The sequence below is a fragment of the Pectinophora gossypiella genome, chromosome 19 (genome assembly GCF_024362695.1).
Source record: "Pectinophora gossypiella chromosome 19, ilPecGoss1.1, whole genome shotgun sequence".
Classification (NCBI taxonomy): Eukaryota; Metazoa; Arthropoda; class Insecta; order Lepidoptera; family Gelechiidae; genus Pectinophora; species Pectinophora gossypiella.
The window spans coordinates 12,371,798-12,389,111 of NC_065422.1; the positions used below are offsets into that span (position 1 = coordinate 12,371,798).

Genomic DNA, 17,314 nt, shown 5'->3' on the forward strand with positions numbered 1-17,314 from the left:
CGTTGACAGTCCAGTGGTCCATATACGGGTCATGATGGACTAGTTCCATACGTCCGTGACCCATATACTTATGTGTCACTACAAAACGACCAGGGGCGGGTGCTCCACGGGTGCGGGTGATTTAGCAAAGGTTTGTATTACAGTATGTTTGATGAATGCTATTATATTGTCCACCTGTTTGAAGGCTGGAGTGGCTGAAGGTTTAGTAAAAATATCCATTTAATCAAAAATATTTGTTTATTCAGCTTATTTTTTCAATAAACTAAAATTACATAATAAAAATTGAAGTAATATGCGGAACTTCAAGGAAGTCAAAACATTTTGTATGGGGACTGTCAATGTGTTAATGTATAACAGTTTTAATAATAACGGTTAACTTTTTTTATCTAACCGTATTAGGTTAGGTCAAAATGGTAAATATGGGAATAATACATTAATTATTGTTGTAAACTCAAATAAAACACGCAAGCTTATTGTGTTTATGAATATTTTTTTATTAATTTCACAAAAGTATTCATTAAAAGCCACAGTCTGAAGGCTTTTAAGCTGTCGAAGCGATGACGGTACATTCCATCGTTTATCATCCAACAGTGAACTAGAAAACTGGAATTCCGAAGCTATCTAGCAACTACATAGTAAACGTTACATTTTATAGAAAATATTGACATACTTCATCCGATAAAAGGCAGTCGAAGCTTGCGTCTTCATATCTATTGCGTCTAGAGGCTGCGTCAGCGGCTTGAAATGTCCAGTCGGCTTGGCTTGAAAGGTACGACACTGTTTAGGTACCTACTACTGTTTGGACGTCATTTTTCTTGTCGAATTTAAGTGCTAAATTGCAATTTGTAGAGAAGAACTAGTTATGTACTCCCTGATGAATACCCAAGTTTCTACATAATATTGGTTCTTTTTCAAAGTCTATTAAAGTCATTTCGAGTCAAATCGGCCAACAATTTTAAACCGCTAATTCGCAGCCCAAAATATCGATTTTTATATTATCATATTTTGTATAAATAATGACTTTTTATTACTTAACTTTTAACGTGTGAATAACACTATCATTTACGTATAATAGAACAGCTCAGTGTATCGATTTATACTGATTATTTATCCATATAGAGTGAGAAGCGACACTGATTCTAATATTTTTGAAATATACTTTGAAGCTAATTTGTGATTTCTAATTCGAACGCCTTATACTAAAGTGGGGAACCAGAATGATCTTTGTTCTTTGCAGCAAGGTAACAGAGTGTGTCTAACATTTAAAAAGTGAACAAATGTCAACAGTTTACGTAGTTATATGAAAAGGACAACGTTGCACTAGCACTTCAACTTGAATGAAAATATAAACAGAGATCATTCCCGCTCCCAAGTAATACAATTACCTATATTATTTGTTGAGGTGTTACAGACATAAAACACGTTTATCATTACCTACCCTCACGTCATTTGGAACTCGTTTCAGTTATAATTCGAAATCTGTGGGTCCCAGTTCGCTCTATACACATTTAAAGATTTTTATACTTCAAACACTTATTTTAAGCTGCCAAAAGGCAACTTTATTTTCCATTAGATTTTCAGTATTTCAGCTGATAAACAGTTCTCGACTTTTATCTCTTGTCTATGGTTTATGCAGCTGAAAACTAAACTGTGTTAAACACACTGCGCAAACGGCCATTTTGTTTCAACTGTCCACAAAATGGTCGCTTCGTGGTCTGAAAATTTGCATTTTATCTATTAGCGGGCTATTTTAAAATATAATTGTACAATTATTACGAAGCTCAATGTGTTTCTAACACCCTTGTATGCTGAGGTTACTATTTAAACACTTTAAATTGAAATATTCGTCAAAACAATCTGTAGATCCCTGCTTCCCTTGAAAATTTAAACATTCAACAAATAGCTTAGTCAAATGAAACCAAAATATGTCCCCAAAAGCTTAATTTAGATAGATACTACATATAAATATGAGATTATTATTCTCAATGCGGTGACATACAAAATATATTATCTTTCGCAATCGAATTTAAATATATTTATTACAAGCCTAAGCAAAAATAAACTCTTTCTATGATAGGGGTCCTATGTATACTATACTATCCAACGCGTAGAACGTAGTTTTCAGAAACATCTTATTACTAGTTCATACCGTGCTCAACACAGAATATCGCTTTCCAGCTAGTATGTAGAAAAGCTGCGAAAGAGTGCACGACCCTTATATCACGTCATCTTTGGCCAATAGCAGCTGACTTGAAACTTCCGTCTTTTTTCTGATTGGTTCTTGTCATGTCATCAAGATTAGCCAATAGAATTGCCACAGTTGCCTCGTTTCCAATTGGCTATCGATGACGCGACCGTTATAAAAGAACTCTTAAGCAATACAAGCTCAGTGATTCTCAACTTTAGCTTTGGTAAACTAGCTGGAATTATCTAAGAATACTTCTTGCAACACCACTCTATATTAAGTTTACAATGTTTATTTACAAATTCCACTCAAGTTACTAACCATTTATTAATACTATACTTTTGTTAACTTAAATTTAACTAGTTTTACATTGAATTCTATAACACCGATACTCTGGGACCATGTCAAGTCGCAGTTTTTATTTTTTTAATATAAATATGGCGCCAAATTTACAAAAGCGTTTATACTACGGACTAGGATTTATAGGTAACTATAATTATTAAAGAAACAAAGTAATGAAAGATGTTTTATCAGCGTTTTGTTTTTAAAATGTGAGTAAAACAGAAGCAACAGCACTCTTAGGCAGGCATTTTTCAGTGTTGCTATATTAGAAAAATGGTTTTATAACAGGTAACAAAGGCAAACTATGTTCTTAGGTAAATTTAATCTTATATTGCTTAATTTACAGCTTAGATTACAAAGCTGTCATTTTAACATTGGAATTTTGTATAAGTCGGAAAATGTTCAATGACAATTCTTACGCCTTTTACTTAAGTATGTAAGCATTCCTCTTTGGTACTTATTAGAAAACATTTCGACTTATACAGAAGCCACGAATTATTTTAACTACATTTAAATTTACTCGTGATTAAGAGATTCCTAACTTTACCTTTCCAACATCACTTTGCTTCGACTCCAACTTTCTTACATTTTGTGAAATTTTTACATACATTTTCCCATGAGGTAAACCAATTTTATGAACGAACAATGACATTTATTCAAAATTTTTACAATGCTAATGTAAGCTTAGATGACGATTATGAAAATCTATAAGATTACTAATAATTATATCGGTGTAAAAAACTAAGAGATATGTTTGCGTATGCAGTCATGTAGATATGCGGTATAATAATTAAAATAAAGAAAGCAAATCTGGCTAAATAGATGTTCTAAGAGAATTTGTGAGTAGGTAGTCCGAAAAATATTTTGGATTTGGGCTGGCGCCGGTCGGAGCGTGGATTTTATCAGTCGCGATCTTTCTAGCTTGATATTGATATTCAATGTGCCTCTTACCATGCGGTGATCGCTTCCCGTCTTAACGGCATTGATCACAGAGACATCATTGAATATGTGCTTTTTCGTCGACATGATAAAATCGATCTCATTTTTATACCTGCCGCTGGGACTCATCCAGGTCCATTTGCGGGTCGCGGGCTTCCTGAAGAAGGAGTTCATCATATAGAGGTTCTCCTTCTCCATAAAGTCCGCAAGCATCCCGCCTCTGGTGTTCCGGACCCCAAATCCAAATTGCCCCACTCTCAGCTCGTTACCGCAACGTTTCCCCAACTGTGCATTAAAGTCCCCCATCACAATCGTGTAGTGGCTTTTATGGCTATGCATGGCTTTAGAAATCTCCTCATACATCGTCTCCACTTCGTCATCATGGTGTCCCGAGGTCCAAAACCCAAAACCCCGAGCGCTTTCAGCTTGAGCTTCAAAACCGCTTCGAGTACCTTGAGAACTGCGCAGACGTGGACGATATAAACAACCTGATGGTGGATGCTGTCCGTACGGTAGGTTCTAAACACTTTAGAACCCGCCGTACCAAAACGCAGAAACTCTCCGCACACACACTCGAACTCATGGATAAGAGACACGAAATGAGACTGCAGGACTCAGCGGATGTCTTACGTTATAGACAACTTAATAGACAGATCTCGAAGTCTTTGACGAGCGACCTTCGCCAATTTAATACTAAACGTATTAAAGAGGCTATAGAGCGGAACAAGGGCTCCAAGGTGTTCGCAAAAGATCTGTCTATTGGGCAAAGTCAACTAGCGAGACTGAAAACTGAGGACGGCAGAATCATTTCGTCGACTCCCGAAATCCTGAGGGAGATTGAGAGTTTCTATAGACAGCTATATTCCACGAAAACATCAGGCGAAAGCATGGCTCGAGACCCTCGAGCCAAGCTTACCCGACACTACACTGAAGATATCCCGGACGTCAGCCTGTACGAGATTAGGATGGCCCTCAAACAACTCAAAAACAACAAAGCGGCAGGAGATGACGGAATCACAGCAGAACTTCTGAGAGCGGGCGGAACGCCAATACTTAAAGTCCTCCAAAGGCTCTTCAATTCCGTCATATTTCAGGGCAAAACGCCGAGGGCATGGAGCGGAAGCGAGGTGATCTTGTTCTTCAAGAAAGGTGATAAAGCCCTACTGAAGAACTACAGACCTATCTCGCTTCTGAGCCATGTCTACAAGTTGTTTTCGAGGGTCATTACGAATCGTCTCGCTTGCAGGTTTGACGATTCCCAGCCTCCCGAACAAGCCGGTTTCCGAAAAGGCTTTAGCACCATAGACCACATCCATACGCTGCGGCAGGTTATACAGAAGACCGAAGAGTATAATCTGCCACTTTGCTTGGCGTTTGTGGACTATGAGAAAGCCTTTGATTCGATCGAGACCTGGGCGGTGTTGCAGTCTCTTCAGAGGTGCCAAGTGGACCATAGGTACATCGAAGTGCTAAGGGACCTCTACCAAAATGCCACTATGTCAGTTCGAGTACAGAACCAGAGCTCTAATCCGATCCAACTGCAGCGAGGAGTGAGACAGGGAGATGTCATCTCTCCGAAACTGTTCACTGCTGCATTGGAGGATATTTTTAAGCTTCTGGACTGGAAAGGATTTGGCATCAACATCAACGGCGAGTACCTGACGCACCTTCGATTTGCCGATGATATAGTCCTAATGGCTGAGACCCTGGAAGACCTGAACACCATGCTCGAGCATCTCAGTAACGCATCCCAACGAGTGGGTCTTAGCATGAACATGGCAAAGACAAAAATTATGTCCAACGACCATGTCGCACCCACTCCAGTTCAGGTTGGGAACGTTACACTCGAAGTTGTAGACCAGTACATTTACCTAGGACAAATAATCCAGTTAGGTAAGTCCAACTTCGAGAAAGAGATCTCTCGTCGGATCCAACTCGGATGGGCAGCGGTCGGGAAGCTGCGGAATATCTTCTCGTCCAAAATACCTCAGTGTCTCAAGACGAAAGTCTTTGACCAGTGCGTGTTGCCAGTGATGACCTACGGCAGTGAGACGTGGCCGCTTACTATGGGTCTCGTGAGGAGGCTCGGTGTCGCTCAGCGGGCAATGGAGAGAGCTATGCTCGGTATTTCCCTGCTCGATCGAATCAGAAATGAGGAGATCCGCAGGAGAACTAAAGTCACCGACATAGCTCGAAGAATTGCAAAGCTCAAGTGGCAGTGGGCAGGACACATAGCGAGGAGAACCGATGGCCAATGGGGCGGAAAGGTTCTGGAGTGGCGACCACGTGTCGGACGACGCTCAGTGGGTAGGCCCGCTACAAGGTGGACCGACGATCTGGTGAAGGTCGCGGGAAGCCGCTGGATGCGGGCAGCGCAGGACCGATCGTCGTGGAGATCCTTGGGGGAGGCCTATGCCCAGCAGTGGGCGTCATACGGCTGATGATGAGTCCGAAAAAATAGGAATCGTATTTCAGAATTGCTTAAAAAACAAGTAACGTCTTTTTGGGAGTAAACTACGCTGTATTTTGGTTTGGTAGCTTTAGGAATAGCGCTGTCCTTCGATTATGCTCAGTATAAGACAGAGATAGCGCTAATTGTCAAAGTAATAAGTTGATGACCTAAAATTATATTAAAACATTTTTTTACACATCGATTTGACATTTATATTACATACAGCATCGTAGAAATCTCGCCAATCTGTGAATACGTAGGTAAAAAAAATGCTAGCAATAATAATGTTAAAAACTAGATTCCAATCCATAATCACGCTTCCCTTCAAAATTCAAAATGTTAAACAATTAAAAAATTAATAAAATATAATTGTAAATTAAAATAGAAATACAAAATTGTATAAAAAACTAAAGATCATTTTGTAGATTTCTATGTGTAAGAAACATTATCAAGCATAATTAATCAATCGGTTCAAAGATAAATACAAAATAGATTTATAGATGCCCGGGATTCAAACAGCGTGTTGGTTTATATAAATAAATATACTTCCACAAATATCGAAAAATATTCCGGTTCGGACAGGATTAGTACCCGCAGCTTTTATCAAGCACAGCAAACTGTTCCTCTTTCCAGAGATAGGAAGGAAAAGCGCCTGTCCTGTGCCCAGCACTGGGACATAATTGGGTTTAAGAAACCGACCAGCTGACTGTAGCTTATGTCTTTGACCGTTGTATCGAAATGAAACGAATGGTTCTGTCTAGATCTTTAAACTGTTTAAGTAAGTTCGAATGTTATATTCTGGCGAAATTCATCGTTATTTGAATGAGGCCGATTTTGTTCCAAAAACCCACGCAAACTTAGAACAAATTAATGAAAATATCAGTTGACATAATACACAGCCAGCTAGACAGATTAGTTAATTCGAAATATAAATTTAATAATACAAATCAAGAATCGAAATCCGTAACAAATCAAGCTGATTATCTAAACATTTCTCTGAATCTTATGTCTACCCTCTTAGAATTATACCGTTATGAACGTAACCACTCGGGTTAAGTAAGCGTGGCATAGCATGCGACTGTCTTCCCGCCTGAGGACTAGGCGCGATGGCAGAAGTTTATCTGGAACAATTTGATACATTTTACAATACTCAAAGGCACATACATACCTTCTTCTTCTTTTTATGAAGTACCTATCCAGGGGATAAAATTGTCATCTAAACAAGCAATATTGCTTTTGGACATGTGTTGGCATGGCGCACTTACTTTTATATGTGAAAATGTCAAATTGCAATAATGCTTTGATGTGGCCTTTATAACCCCTCAGGGGTTTGGTTAGATAAAAAAGGGTTTGTACAGAAAACAAATAGTAATAACTAAAAATATATAAAATAATAAGGAAGAAAATTCCCAATCACCACTCCAGGGGTCGGATTAGGGGACTACTGATAATAATCTTTGACAACAGGCAAAATGACTTGGCTTAATCGTCATTAACTCGCAAAGGAGTAGGTAGGCTAAGAAATTCAACCTAACTCCTTCCAACAATTTTCCTGACAGGTAAGTCTCTTTAGAATTATGCTGTACTATATCTTTCTGTCCTGTTACACACAGCATGCGCAAATAGTATCTACTTAGGTATCTATTTACTTGTTTTATAACTAACAAAACCCCAAGGACCTATAGAAGGACCTATGGAGGGGTTCTTTAGAGCAAAACCTCACCTCTAAGTCATCGTCACACCCGGCAATTCAAGAGGCCCGGCGGCCGGTGAGCGAGCCCACGAAGGACTTGAGCGCCTGCCCCAGCGACGCGCGGCCGGCGTCGCTGCCCGCGCTGCCCGCCGACCCCGCGCTGGCCAGCGATGCCGCGCCGCCGTGCGCGTCCAGGCACTTCTGGTAGCGGAGCTGCGGATCACAGCACGATTGGATAACATATACTTCATTACTTTTTTGGCATTTATTTTGGCACAGTCATTTTTACAAATGGATGTGCTGTTCCCTAGAATGTTCCCAAAGTGGGAATGTTTTAATAGTAGTAGCTTATGTTATGCTAATAAGGGTTTAACTACCACCACCCCTACCCTGTTTTTTCCCTAAAAAGTAGCACGGATGGTGCGCGGCTTTTAAATTAGTGATGTGATAAAGCTGCGTTTAATTCTGAGTTAGTTACTCTACGCATAAAGGCACTTACAAGTAAGTGCGCAATAATAAATATAAAAAAGCAATATTGCTTTATAAGATGATTTGCTTCAATGTGCCCCCCCTTTAGACGCTCAGAAGTTAGGTTTAAAGACACTTTATTCTCATCAAAAACAATACATAATTGTCATTTAGGTAGGTACCACGCTCATTCAAAAAAAAAAATAGAAACACATGTGGTAATAAGGTACGTAGTACATAAGCAAAGAATAAGGAATAATAGTACGTAAAGAACGTCAACTCTAAGCTTCCCACCAGCGGCTGAGCTAGGTTTACCTCACCCCCTCTCGGTTTTACTTTAGTCTTCAATTGTATGGAAGTCTTGACGTCACACGCACAGATGCGCGTGTACGATAACGTCAATGTGAGGTGCCTGTGTAAAACGAGGTGTTTTGTATGAAGTGTCCGGGGTCATGAGTTAAAAGCCACAAACCTTGCAGGCAGCCTCAATAGTCTTGCAGAGCGCGCCGGAGGAGGGTTCAGCGTGGAACGCGTGCGCCACGAACAGATCCTGCGCCGTGTGCACGATGAACGCGCAGCGCCGCACGTCGCGCCCGATGCCCAGGAATGACAGGTAGCGCACGCGGCACTCCACTATCGGGGTCGTTTCCTGAAAACATAATAAGTAGAGCGAGTTAGTAGAGGTAGTCAAGTTATTTATTGCAGATTTGCCTGGCTAAATGGGGAACGCTGAGGGCTCTCATCATCACTAAATTAAGAGCCACGCTCTTGTCGGTGTAGCATTATCCATGCTAATTTTTAGGGGAAAAATAGAGCAGTGGTTTCCCTCTTGCCTTCTGCCCCGCAGTATTCTGTCTTGCGCGAGTGTGAATAATACTGACAGTTAGTGCTGCTCGGCAGTGAGGGCTCTCACCCGGTACAAAATATAAGACAACAGGCCTGAGAGTACCTAGTTGGACGCGAACCTCGGGTCAGGTCGTCGACCGAGAGGATAATTTTTGAAAGATTTAAGCGCCGAATGAGGGTAGTCGTCGACCACACCAGTGGGGTCGGTATTGAGGTTAGCAAACTCCTCCGAAACTCACCCCCTCCTCAGTAATAGTGATCATAGAGGGCGCCACGGCCACGGCGGCCGGGCGCCACTGCGAGGGCGCACGCGCAGCCGCCAGGCGATCGATGGCGTCGTTGAGCACGTCCATGCCGGTGGCGCGCGGCACCTCCGCGCTGCCCAGGTAGCGCGCGCGCACTGTCTTGCGAGGCTCTTCCATGGGCGTCGGGAACGAGGCCCCTGCAAGGAAACAGTAGGTTTGCTACTTGTTAGCCATCTTCAAGATTATTATTCACGCCAAACGCCAGCTCGAGGCCTTCGATGCCTGCGATGGAATTATAAGCTGAATCATCTCCTTACAGTCTCACTAACATCCTGTAGGTAGAGTCACTCGCAAATCAACTAAAAACTTTACAAGTGTGAAGGTTTTCGTGTCTTGAGGGATCTTTATGTCATGATATTACATAACTCACGCCCGTAACTACTTACTTGTGCAGTAAGCAGAGGCACAGGTTATCATGCAACACGCGCAACGTGATAAAATTATCGATCGATGCAATAAATTTTATCGAAATCGATAAATTTGTTTTTTCCGTAACATGCGTGTCACGTGATTTTATTCGTATTTTGACGTAACGACATGGCTTATTTGGGTTCACATATTAGCACCAATCGACAAAACGACATAATTATAATATCGTCAGAATCGATAAAATGACCGTGACAAGATTTTATCACGTTGCGCATCTTAACTAAACCTGTCTCACGAGTTAACCGCATGTTCCGTACCCGAGAGCGGGCGCGGGCGGCGCGCGGCCGGCAGGTCGGTGGGGCGCGGCGGCGGCTGCAGCGAGCGCTCGATCATGATGCGCTTGCAGATGTCGCGCAGCGCGTTGGCGATGGTGCGCGCCGGCGCCTCGCAGCGGAACACGTGGCACATGTGCTTGCGCGTCAGCCGGTCGCGGGCCACGTACGCGAAGTCCCTGAGGAATGATCCGAAAACTCTTATAACCCTTTATGAAGTACTTGCACCGATTAAGGGCCGGCTCCTAATAAGGACCATGAGCAAAAACTACTTTGCCACGATGTGGTGAGATGGAGGACATTTTTTATTTATAGTTTTTTTATTCTTATTTTAAAATATGTTTTTAATAATGTGTGTGTTGTTACAATTGTAGATCAATGGAATGTATTTTTTATGTATTTTTAATTTATACAAGATTAAAACAAATAAGTAGATGTTACTGAAAAATGCCGCTGTTGAAGTCGCATAAATCGTGTTAAAAATAACCAATGATATTGTCGATAGAGTGGGAATAGAAGTTATTTAAACTTATGTAACTAGAGGTACTTTCTGCTAACCCATGTGGGAATTAGACATAAATCAAAAATATAAATCAATTATTCAACGTAATTATCATGGATAGGTAGGTAAACTTGTTGAAAGGTCAATGTAACATTTTTGAATTTACGTCGTTTCGCAACGTGTTATGGCTGAGGAGAAACGTACATAATTAAGTAATAATAATAATAATTATGTATGTATTATGTTATTATATTATTAGTTATTAAGTAATTATGTAACCATCTTCGGAAAACGCACTAATAAGTCAAAACTAATGATTAGTGCAAACTTAAGTATAGATTTTTTACCGCTAAAGGCTGCAGAACATGTAGGTATTCTTAAGGTAATCAAAATACAAATAATTATGAAAAAAAAACTACTAATATGACCATACCTTTCGCTGTTCCAGTTCGCAAGAGAGGAAAAGAGAAAACAATCATTTAGATATATCAAACAACCGAAGCGCAGTGAAACGGAAACTTCGTAAATAGGTCAGATTTTTACAGAAGCTACTGTCAAGACAAAAACAATGTCGATAAAAGCTTTCAATTAAGTACATTGAATTCTTGTTTATGCTCTCAACTCATCGTGTCGATGAGAAGCTTACCGTCCATTATCTCTGCCCACCCCCCAAACGCGAATAGTGTGAATGGGCTGCGTGTGCAGTGTGGTCAGACTCTCTGGGTCAATCAGCTTCAGGGCTCCGTCGTCCAAATCCATGAACAGGTCTTTGCCCTGTTAGTGAAACGTAAAAAAAAACTTAATAAAATAAGAAAGAAGTAGTCGATTAGGTATCGAAGTATATTTTATGTAAGTAGTTATGTATTATGGTGAACGTGCACCAAAAAGTTTTTATAATTTTAAGTATAAATCTTTGTATGAAATCGTATGCAATCCGCGCCACGCGAGTCGAATCGCATTTTGCCGCAAAACGCGATAACTTCTGCGCGTGCGGCTACACGGCGCGTTTAGATGCGCGTTCACCTTTATAATCCTATAACTTACTACTGTTTTAAAAGTGTTATGGTTAGGTAGAAGAAGCGGATTATTCCTTAATCCCTCTAGGGCTGTCCTAGGGGCTGACAACTGGGAATTATCTTCCCTAATTTTTCCTTCCGTTAATAAAATTCAGGCAATTTTTTTGACGTGACTTATTGTAGATTTGCCTACATTATTACATTTTATTATTCATTTTAATATTATCGATTAAAATAATCGATATTTATTGACGCAGTGGGTCCACGGGTAAACAGGAATTACCCACACACCCACCGGTGGGTGCACAGGTCGCGAGGGGTATCAACTACTTGGCCGGACAAATGGGGAGCGCTGAGGGCTCAATTCTGACACCACCTAATAGTACCTACTAGTGATAATGACAAAAGTTGATAATGATAACTATAGTACTCACATCACCCCAACGGCCGACCTGGTCCAAGAGATCGTTGCGGCCGAGGCTGAGGTCCACAATGCACTTGTTGACAGCCCGACTGGAGCGCTCCGGAGTGAGGTCAGCCTCTGAGATCTCGACCCAGCCCAGAGAGCGGACGAAGAATCTGACTGCGCGCCCGTTGTCTGGCTCTGGACGTGCTGGGAAACTGCGGCGTCTGAGGAATTGTGCGGACATATTTAGGTATTACCAGATAAATAAGGTCGGTTATCGACGTTAAAACTCCCAAAAGTGAAGTTTTATCTGAAGACGAATATTCAAGCGAGTCTGATCAATGAGATTGATTTTCGATCATCAAAGATAGGCTTCTATTAGTAGATTAGCATTTTATAATTTATCTTGGACCCAGTCAAATGTCTAATTAGGTCCAATCTTGGACCTAAAAGTGATTGACTGGGACAGAATCTCTTGAGATTCTGGATTGAAAATGTCTCGAATCAACAGTGGCTTAAATAAATTCTACTCACTTGTAGGACATCTCCTCTTTCCTCTTCCTCTCGGCATCCTGGGCGTCATGGTCGAGAGCGCCACTGGTGGTGCTTCTGGTCACCGAAGTAGTCATCACGCCCTCATACTTGCCCACTTCGGACAGGTTTGAGCAGTCTCGCACCATCGAGATGCGGGACTCCTTCGCCTCGACCGGGGGCATCTTTGGTATCTCTCTTTGGATAGTTCCACTCTTTATGTGCCAGTAGTAAGGCCCGTCGTTGTCTGTAAAACAAAAGAACATTATAGATCTCCATCGATCAGGTCAGGTCGATTAGAAACGATCTACACCCAACACCGAGTTTTGAGATTTCTTGTGCTTTGGATGTGAACATGACAGCCGTTGGAAAGTTTTTAAGGTATTTGAGGTGCTTGAAAAAGTCCCAACTACCCACACCTTTGTGCGTTCGAATCACGAAGTTGTTATTCTTTATGAGAATCTAACAGCAGTTATGGCATTAAGGCATAAAAAAATCCGTCTTGGATTATTTCAGTGCATTTAGCCGAACGGCATTCGTGGTCTAGTTGAGGATTGGGCTCACGACACTCTCGGGAAAGAATCTCGGTGTAAACATATCTGTGATCCCTAGTTTGCTTAGGACATTGCAGGCTGATCATCCGATTGTCTAATTGCCGAACTTCGGAAAGTCGTTGGTCCCGTTACTACTTACTGATCTAAGTACGTAGTCGTTACTTGAGCCATGTCAGGGACCTTTGACGGCTCAATAATAACCCCTACACCAGGCTTCGGAAGAATGGTCATAAACCTGAGAACCAACAGGATAGAAAGGGGTGCATATTGTCAACAGAGTTAAAGTGGAATATGAATATTTCTCACTGGAAGGTCTTATGCCCTGCCGGGGGTGGAATATTCGCTGGTGATGATGACGATATGCTAAAACAGAAGGATCTTGTAAGACCAAGGATGAGTTAATATCAAGTGGAATCGGGTCATGTACTAGGTTTAAGATAATTTTTGAAATTCTGATTACTAAATAAAGACAGATCTGAAACTAACGAAAAACGCTTTCTTTTTTCTATTTAACTTTTTTATTTTTAATCAAGAAAAACGTAACAACTTTTTGTCACGTTTTTCTATGACGTCACAGTGTGATTTTACATACAAATTCCATAATAATTTCGTGTTTTGACGTTTAGTAATAAGTAACTGATTTGACTAGTTGGAAAATAGCCTATTTCCCGTTGCAAAACTCATGAAAACGATAGTGTTGTAATTATTTCCGGTTCTATACTTTTGCGATGGTAAATTCCACGTGATATTAACTCTGAATCATCCCTCTCAGTATTCGGTTACGGTGTCTATTAAGTACACCCTGTATTTTTAATTTTTATAAAAATTATGAGCACTGCTAGAGTGTGGAATTCTTTGCCGCCTTCTGTAGGTATTACCGAATGCATATAACCCGGGTGCTTTCAAGGCCAGAGTGAACAGGCACTTTCTGGGCGAGCTCGCTCCATCTTAGGCCTCGTCAATGTCTTCGGGCAAATCTGGGGCCAAGAGCAAACCCATCAAAGGTAAAAAAAACCTACTTAAGTATGTTTTGTTTTTATATTTTATATACTTACCTATAAGTAGGTAGTATGTAATATAATAAACCAACACATTTTAATACGTTTTAAGGGTGAATTTAGTCGACCTTTTTGTGTTGGAAAGGTTAAAAATGTAATTTCGTAAGTGGGTATAAAACTGGCCTTAGGGAAATCTTCACTGAGCATACCCTTTGAACCTAATTTATACCTATTTTTCCTTCTCTCGTACTTAATCTCGACAGCATAAAGTTTTAATTATAGCTATTCGATTTCCTTGGACTGTAAATACCATCTAATTTTATTTTAAGTTATATCTGTCCTTTTCTTATCCGCCGAAAAGGAAAGGGACGGGTAATCGACAAGCATAAAATTTATGGAACACACGTCAATTTTAAGCACAAATCTAAACCAACCGTCTAAAAATTTTACGTCAGTCAATAACCCGACACATTAATTTACTCATTCTTCCTAAAATTAAGAGCTGTGAATCATCCGTCCCTTTCCTTTTCGACGGATACGAAAATGACGGATATAACCTAAAATAAAATTAGGCGGTGTCTGCAGGAATCGGGGCCAATATAATATATTAAGTACCTAATGTTATTAATAGTGAGATTTCAGCTGCTGAGAAGTTAGCCTCAACAGACTAGATGTTGTTTTTTTATGATGAATGTTTTGTTCACTTGTAATTGGCTTACACATAAGTACTGGGGGGCTAAAAAGGCCACATCGAAGCAATTCATCTAGCAAGGCAATATTGCAATTTGACATCTGCGCATATAAAATTAAGTGCGCAATGCAAACAAATGTCAAATAGCAATATTGCTTTCTTAGATGAATTGCTTCGATGTGGCCATTTTAACCCCCCTGTTTTACTTTGTTTAATTATGTCCTAACTAAATGTTATAATGTGCATAGCTGTAAGTGGTCCATTAATAAATGAATAAATAGATTGCTTCCTTAAAAAGGTTCAGATATTTAAAAAGTTTTAAGAATCGAACTCGATCTCTTTCTTTCTTTCCAGCCTACGTTCCTCAAAAGTAATATAGATGGCGCTGTACAGATTTAACGTGATAATTACCTATTTTCTCATTGCTCGGGTACATAATTATTGAAAAATATAGGTAATATTTGTAATGACTAATGACAGAGGCATATGTAAAAATAATTGCAGCTTGATATTTGGATCAGATGCGTGTAAGCATAATGATATTGTTACCTATATTGCTTCTTTTTTATTTGATCAGAATAATAATGGGTGGAAGATGTATTGCGCCTGGGTCATCATTTATACCCAAAATCAAAGATAAATGGTGCATAAGTAAAAATTAGAAAGCTAAAATAAGGCAATTCTGATGCCACACAAACACTTGATCATTAAAATCTATAGGTACATAGTGAAAAGAAATCGATTCAATGTGCACACATAGCACTTTGCCGACAGTCTCAAACGATACCGACCCCGCCGGCGTGGTCGACGCTTTCCCTCAATCAGCGCTTATCGCTATCGACCTACTAGGATCGATTAATTCTTTCAAATATTTTTCCTCTCAGACGACGCCCTGAGCCGAGGTTCGCGCCCAACTGGGCACCCTCAGGCCTGTTGTCTTAAACGTTGTACCGGGGAGAGCCTTGAGCGCTCCCCATTTGTCCGGCCAAATAGTTAATGCCATGCGGCAAATCTACAATAAGTCACGTAAAAAAAAAAACAGTGTCAAAGGTCGATCAAAATCTAAGTCGAAAAGAATGCATATATTGTACATTATCTCAAACCAGGTCGACCTAATATTTTGTACACTCTGGATTGGACGAACTTTGGACAGTAAGACTTATCGTCGAAAGGTACGAGATCCTTACCCTCATGTTTCTCCCATCCTGGTGGCAACTGCGGCTCCTTCTTGGGCCTCAGTTTGACGGGTATCGCGTAGAGGTCGTCATTTGGCCCGGCCTGGTGTGGCACCGGCCCTGCGTGGCTCTTCTCGTTAGCCTCTTGATCTGCCCTCTCCTTCTCAGGAGGGGGCGACTCGTCACCCCCATTCTGTTCCGGTGGCGTGATGAGGCCGTTTTTTTCACTGGAATCAAGGGAGATAGTTTTATTGAGTGAGATTTAGGAAAGCGCTTTTCCTTTTTTCGTGAGTTGTAAAGTCGATAACCGACCAAACTATCGATAGGTGACCTTGAAACTTTATACAATCGACAGTGGTCGTAATCAGAATCATTTATTCAACATAATTATCATAGATCAAGTTGTTGAAGGTCAATTTAACATTTTTGAATCTACGTAATTTTTGCAAGGTGTTATTTATGGCTGAGGAGAAGAAATGACAAGAAACTGCAACAGCAACACATCTTTTAAATTAATGTATGTATATGTCACCGTAAAATTGTAAATAACGTTAGATTATAATCTATCGATTTGAATCTCGCGAGATTGTGAACTGTCGAATAATTATGAATCGTATCATATTGCTCACAATTTAACGTATTATTTTTCGGTAGATTATAATTTATCGAAGTGAAACCGTCAAATTGTGATACGAAACGCACCTCGCGTGCTATACCATAGAGTTACAAAACTATTAGAGTGAGCATAATGTTAATTTGGGATTCTCTTAAAATGCATAAATGTTTTTGTCATAATTTTAATTATCATAATCCTTTTTGCATAACGTTTTTTAGCATAATAGTTTTACTTTCCCATAATAACATCTAGGAATACTGGTTTGTTAGGTATAACTTATTTTTGGGATTAATAAATAGATATCCATAATTCTTTTTTAGAATAATAGTGTTTTGTCATAATTTTTACAAGGCATAACAGTAGGTTAGGGTGCGGCGGGGGTGGCCCTTGGGCCACCCCTATGCCGCCAACATGTTTATCTTACACACAAAAAGTATACTGAATGTTACGTTTCAGATTTTTTAATTTTGATACATTTTTTCTTACCATGTGATGTCAGAATTATTGATTACTTACTAAATAATTAATAAATACGTACTCGATTTCACAATCTTGAAGAGCATTTATTTTATTTGACTGACACCTGTGTTTTATTCCTAACTCTATGGACACAGAACGGTCTACTGTAAAGCCGACCAATCAGGGACAGCCGTCGGACAGTTGACAATTTGACAATTGTAAGATTGTGATTTAACAGTTTTACTTCGATAGATTATAATCTGACGAATAATAATACGTTAAATTGTAAGCAGTATATTACGTTTCACAATTTTTCGACAGTTCACAATCTCGCGAGATAGATTATAATCTAACGTTATTTACAATTTTACGGTGACATATATATTACAAGTTATTTAATAACTATAGAAACACATTGATACCAGGCGTTTTTAT

The 17,314-nt window shown here is 40.1% G+C and overlaps 1 protein-coding gene across 10 annotated transcripts in view; it reads right to left on the reverse strand.

Annotated features, from left to right (window-relative positions):
* Positions 1-469: 469 nt before the first annotated feature.
* LOC126375663 (protein Fe65 homolog) overlaps positions 470-17,314 on the reverse strand; it is a 98,524-nt gene continuing 81,679 nt past the window's right edge. For all 10 annotated transcript variants that reach the window (XM_050022719.1, XM_050022717.1, XM_050022720.1 and 7 more), the window contains 9 exons: positions 15,817-16,031; positions 12,390-12,633; positions 11,884-12,079; positions 11,080-11,207; positions 9,917-10,110; positions 9,165-9,367; positions 8,552-8,728; positions 7,642-7,824; positions 470-7,039 (listed from right to left, as the gene is read on the reverse strand). In XM_050022719.1, coding sequence (XP_049878676.1) covers positions 7,669-7,824; positions 8,552-8,728; positions 9,165-9,367; positions 9,917-10,110; positions 11,080-11,207; positions 11,884-12,079; positions 12,390-12,633; positions 15,817-16,031 — 1,513 coding nt within the window. In that variant the 3' untranslated portion in view covers positions 470-7,039; positions 7,642-7,668. The remainder of the gene's footprint in view (positions 7,040-7,641; positions 7,825-8,551; positions 8,729-9,164; positions 9,368-9,916; positions 10,111-11,079; positions 11,208-11,883; positions 12,080-12,389; positions 12,634-15,816; positions 16,032-17,314) is intronic.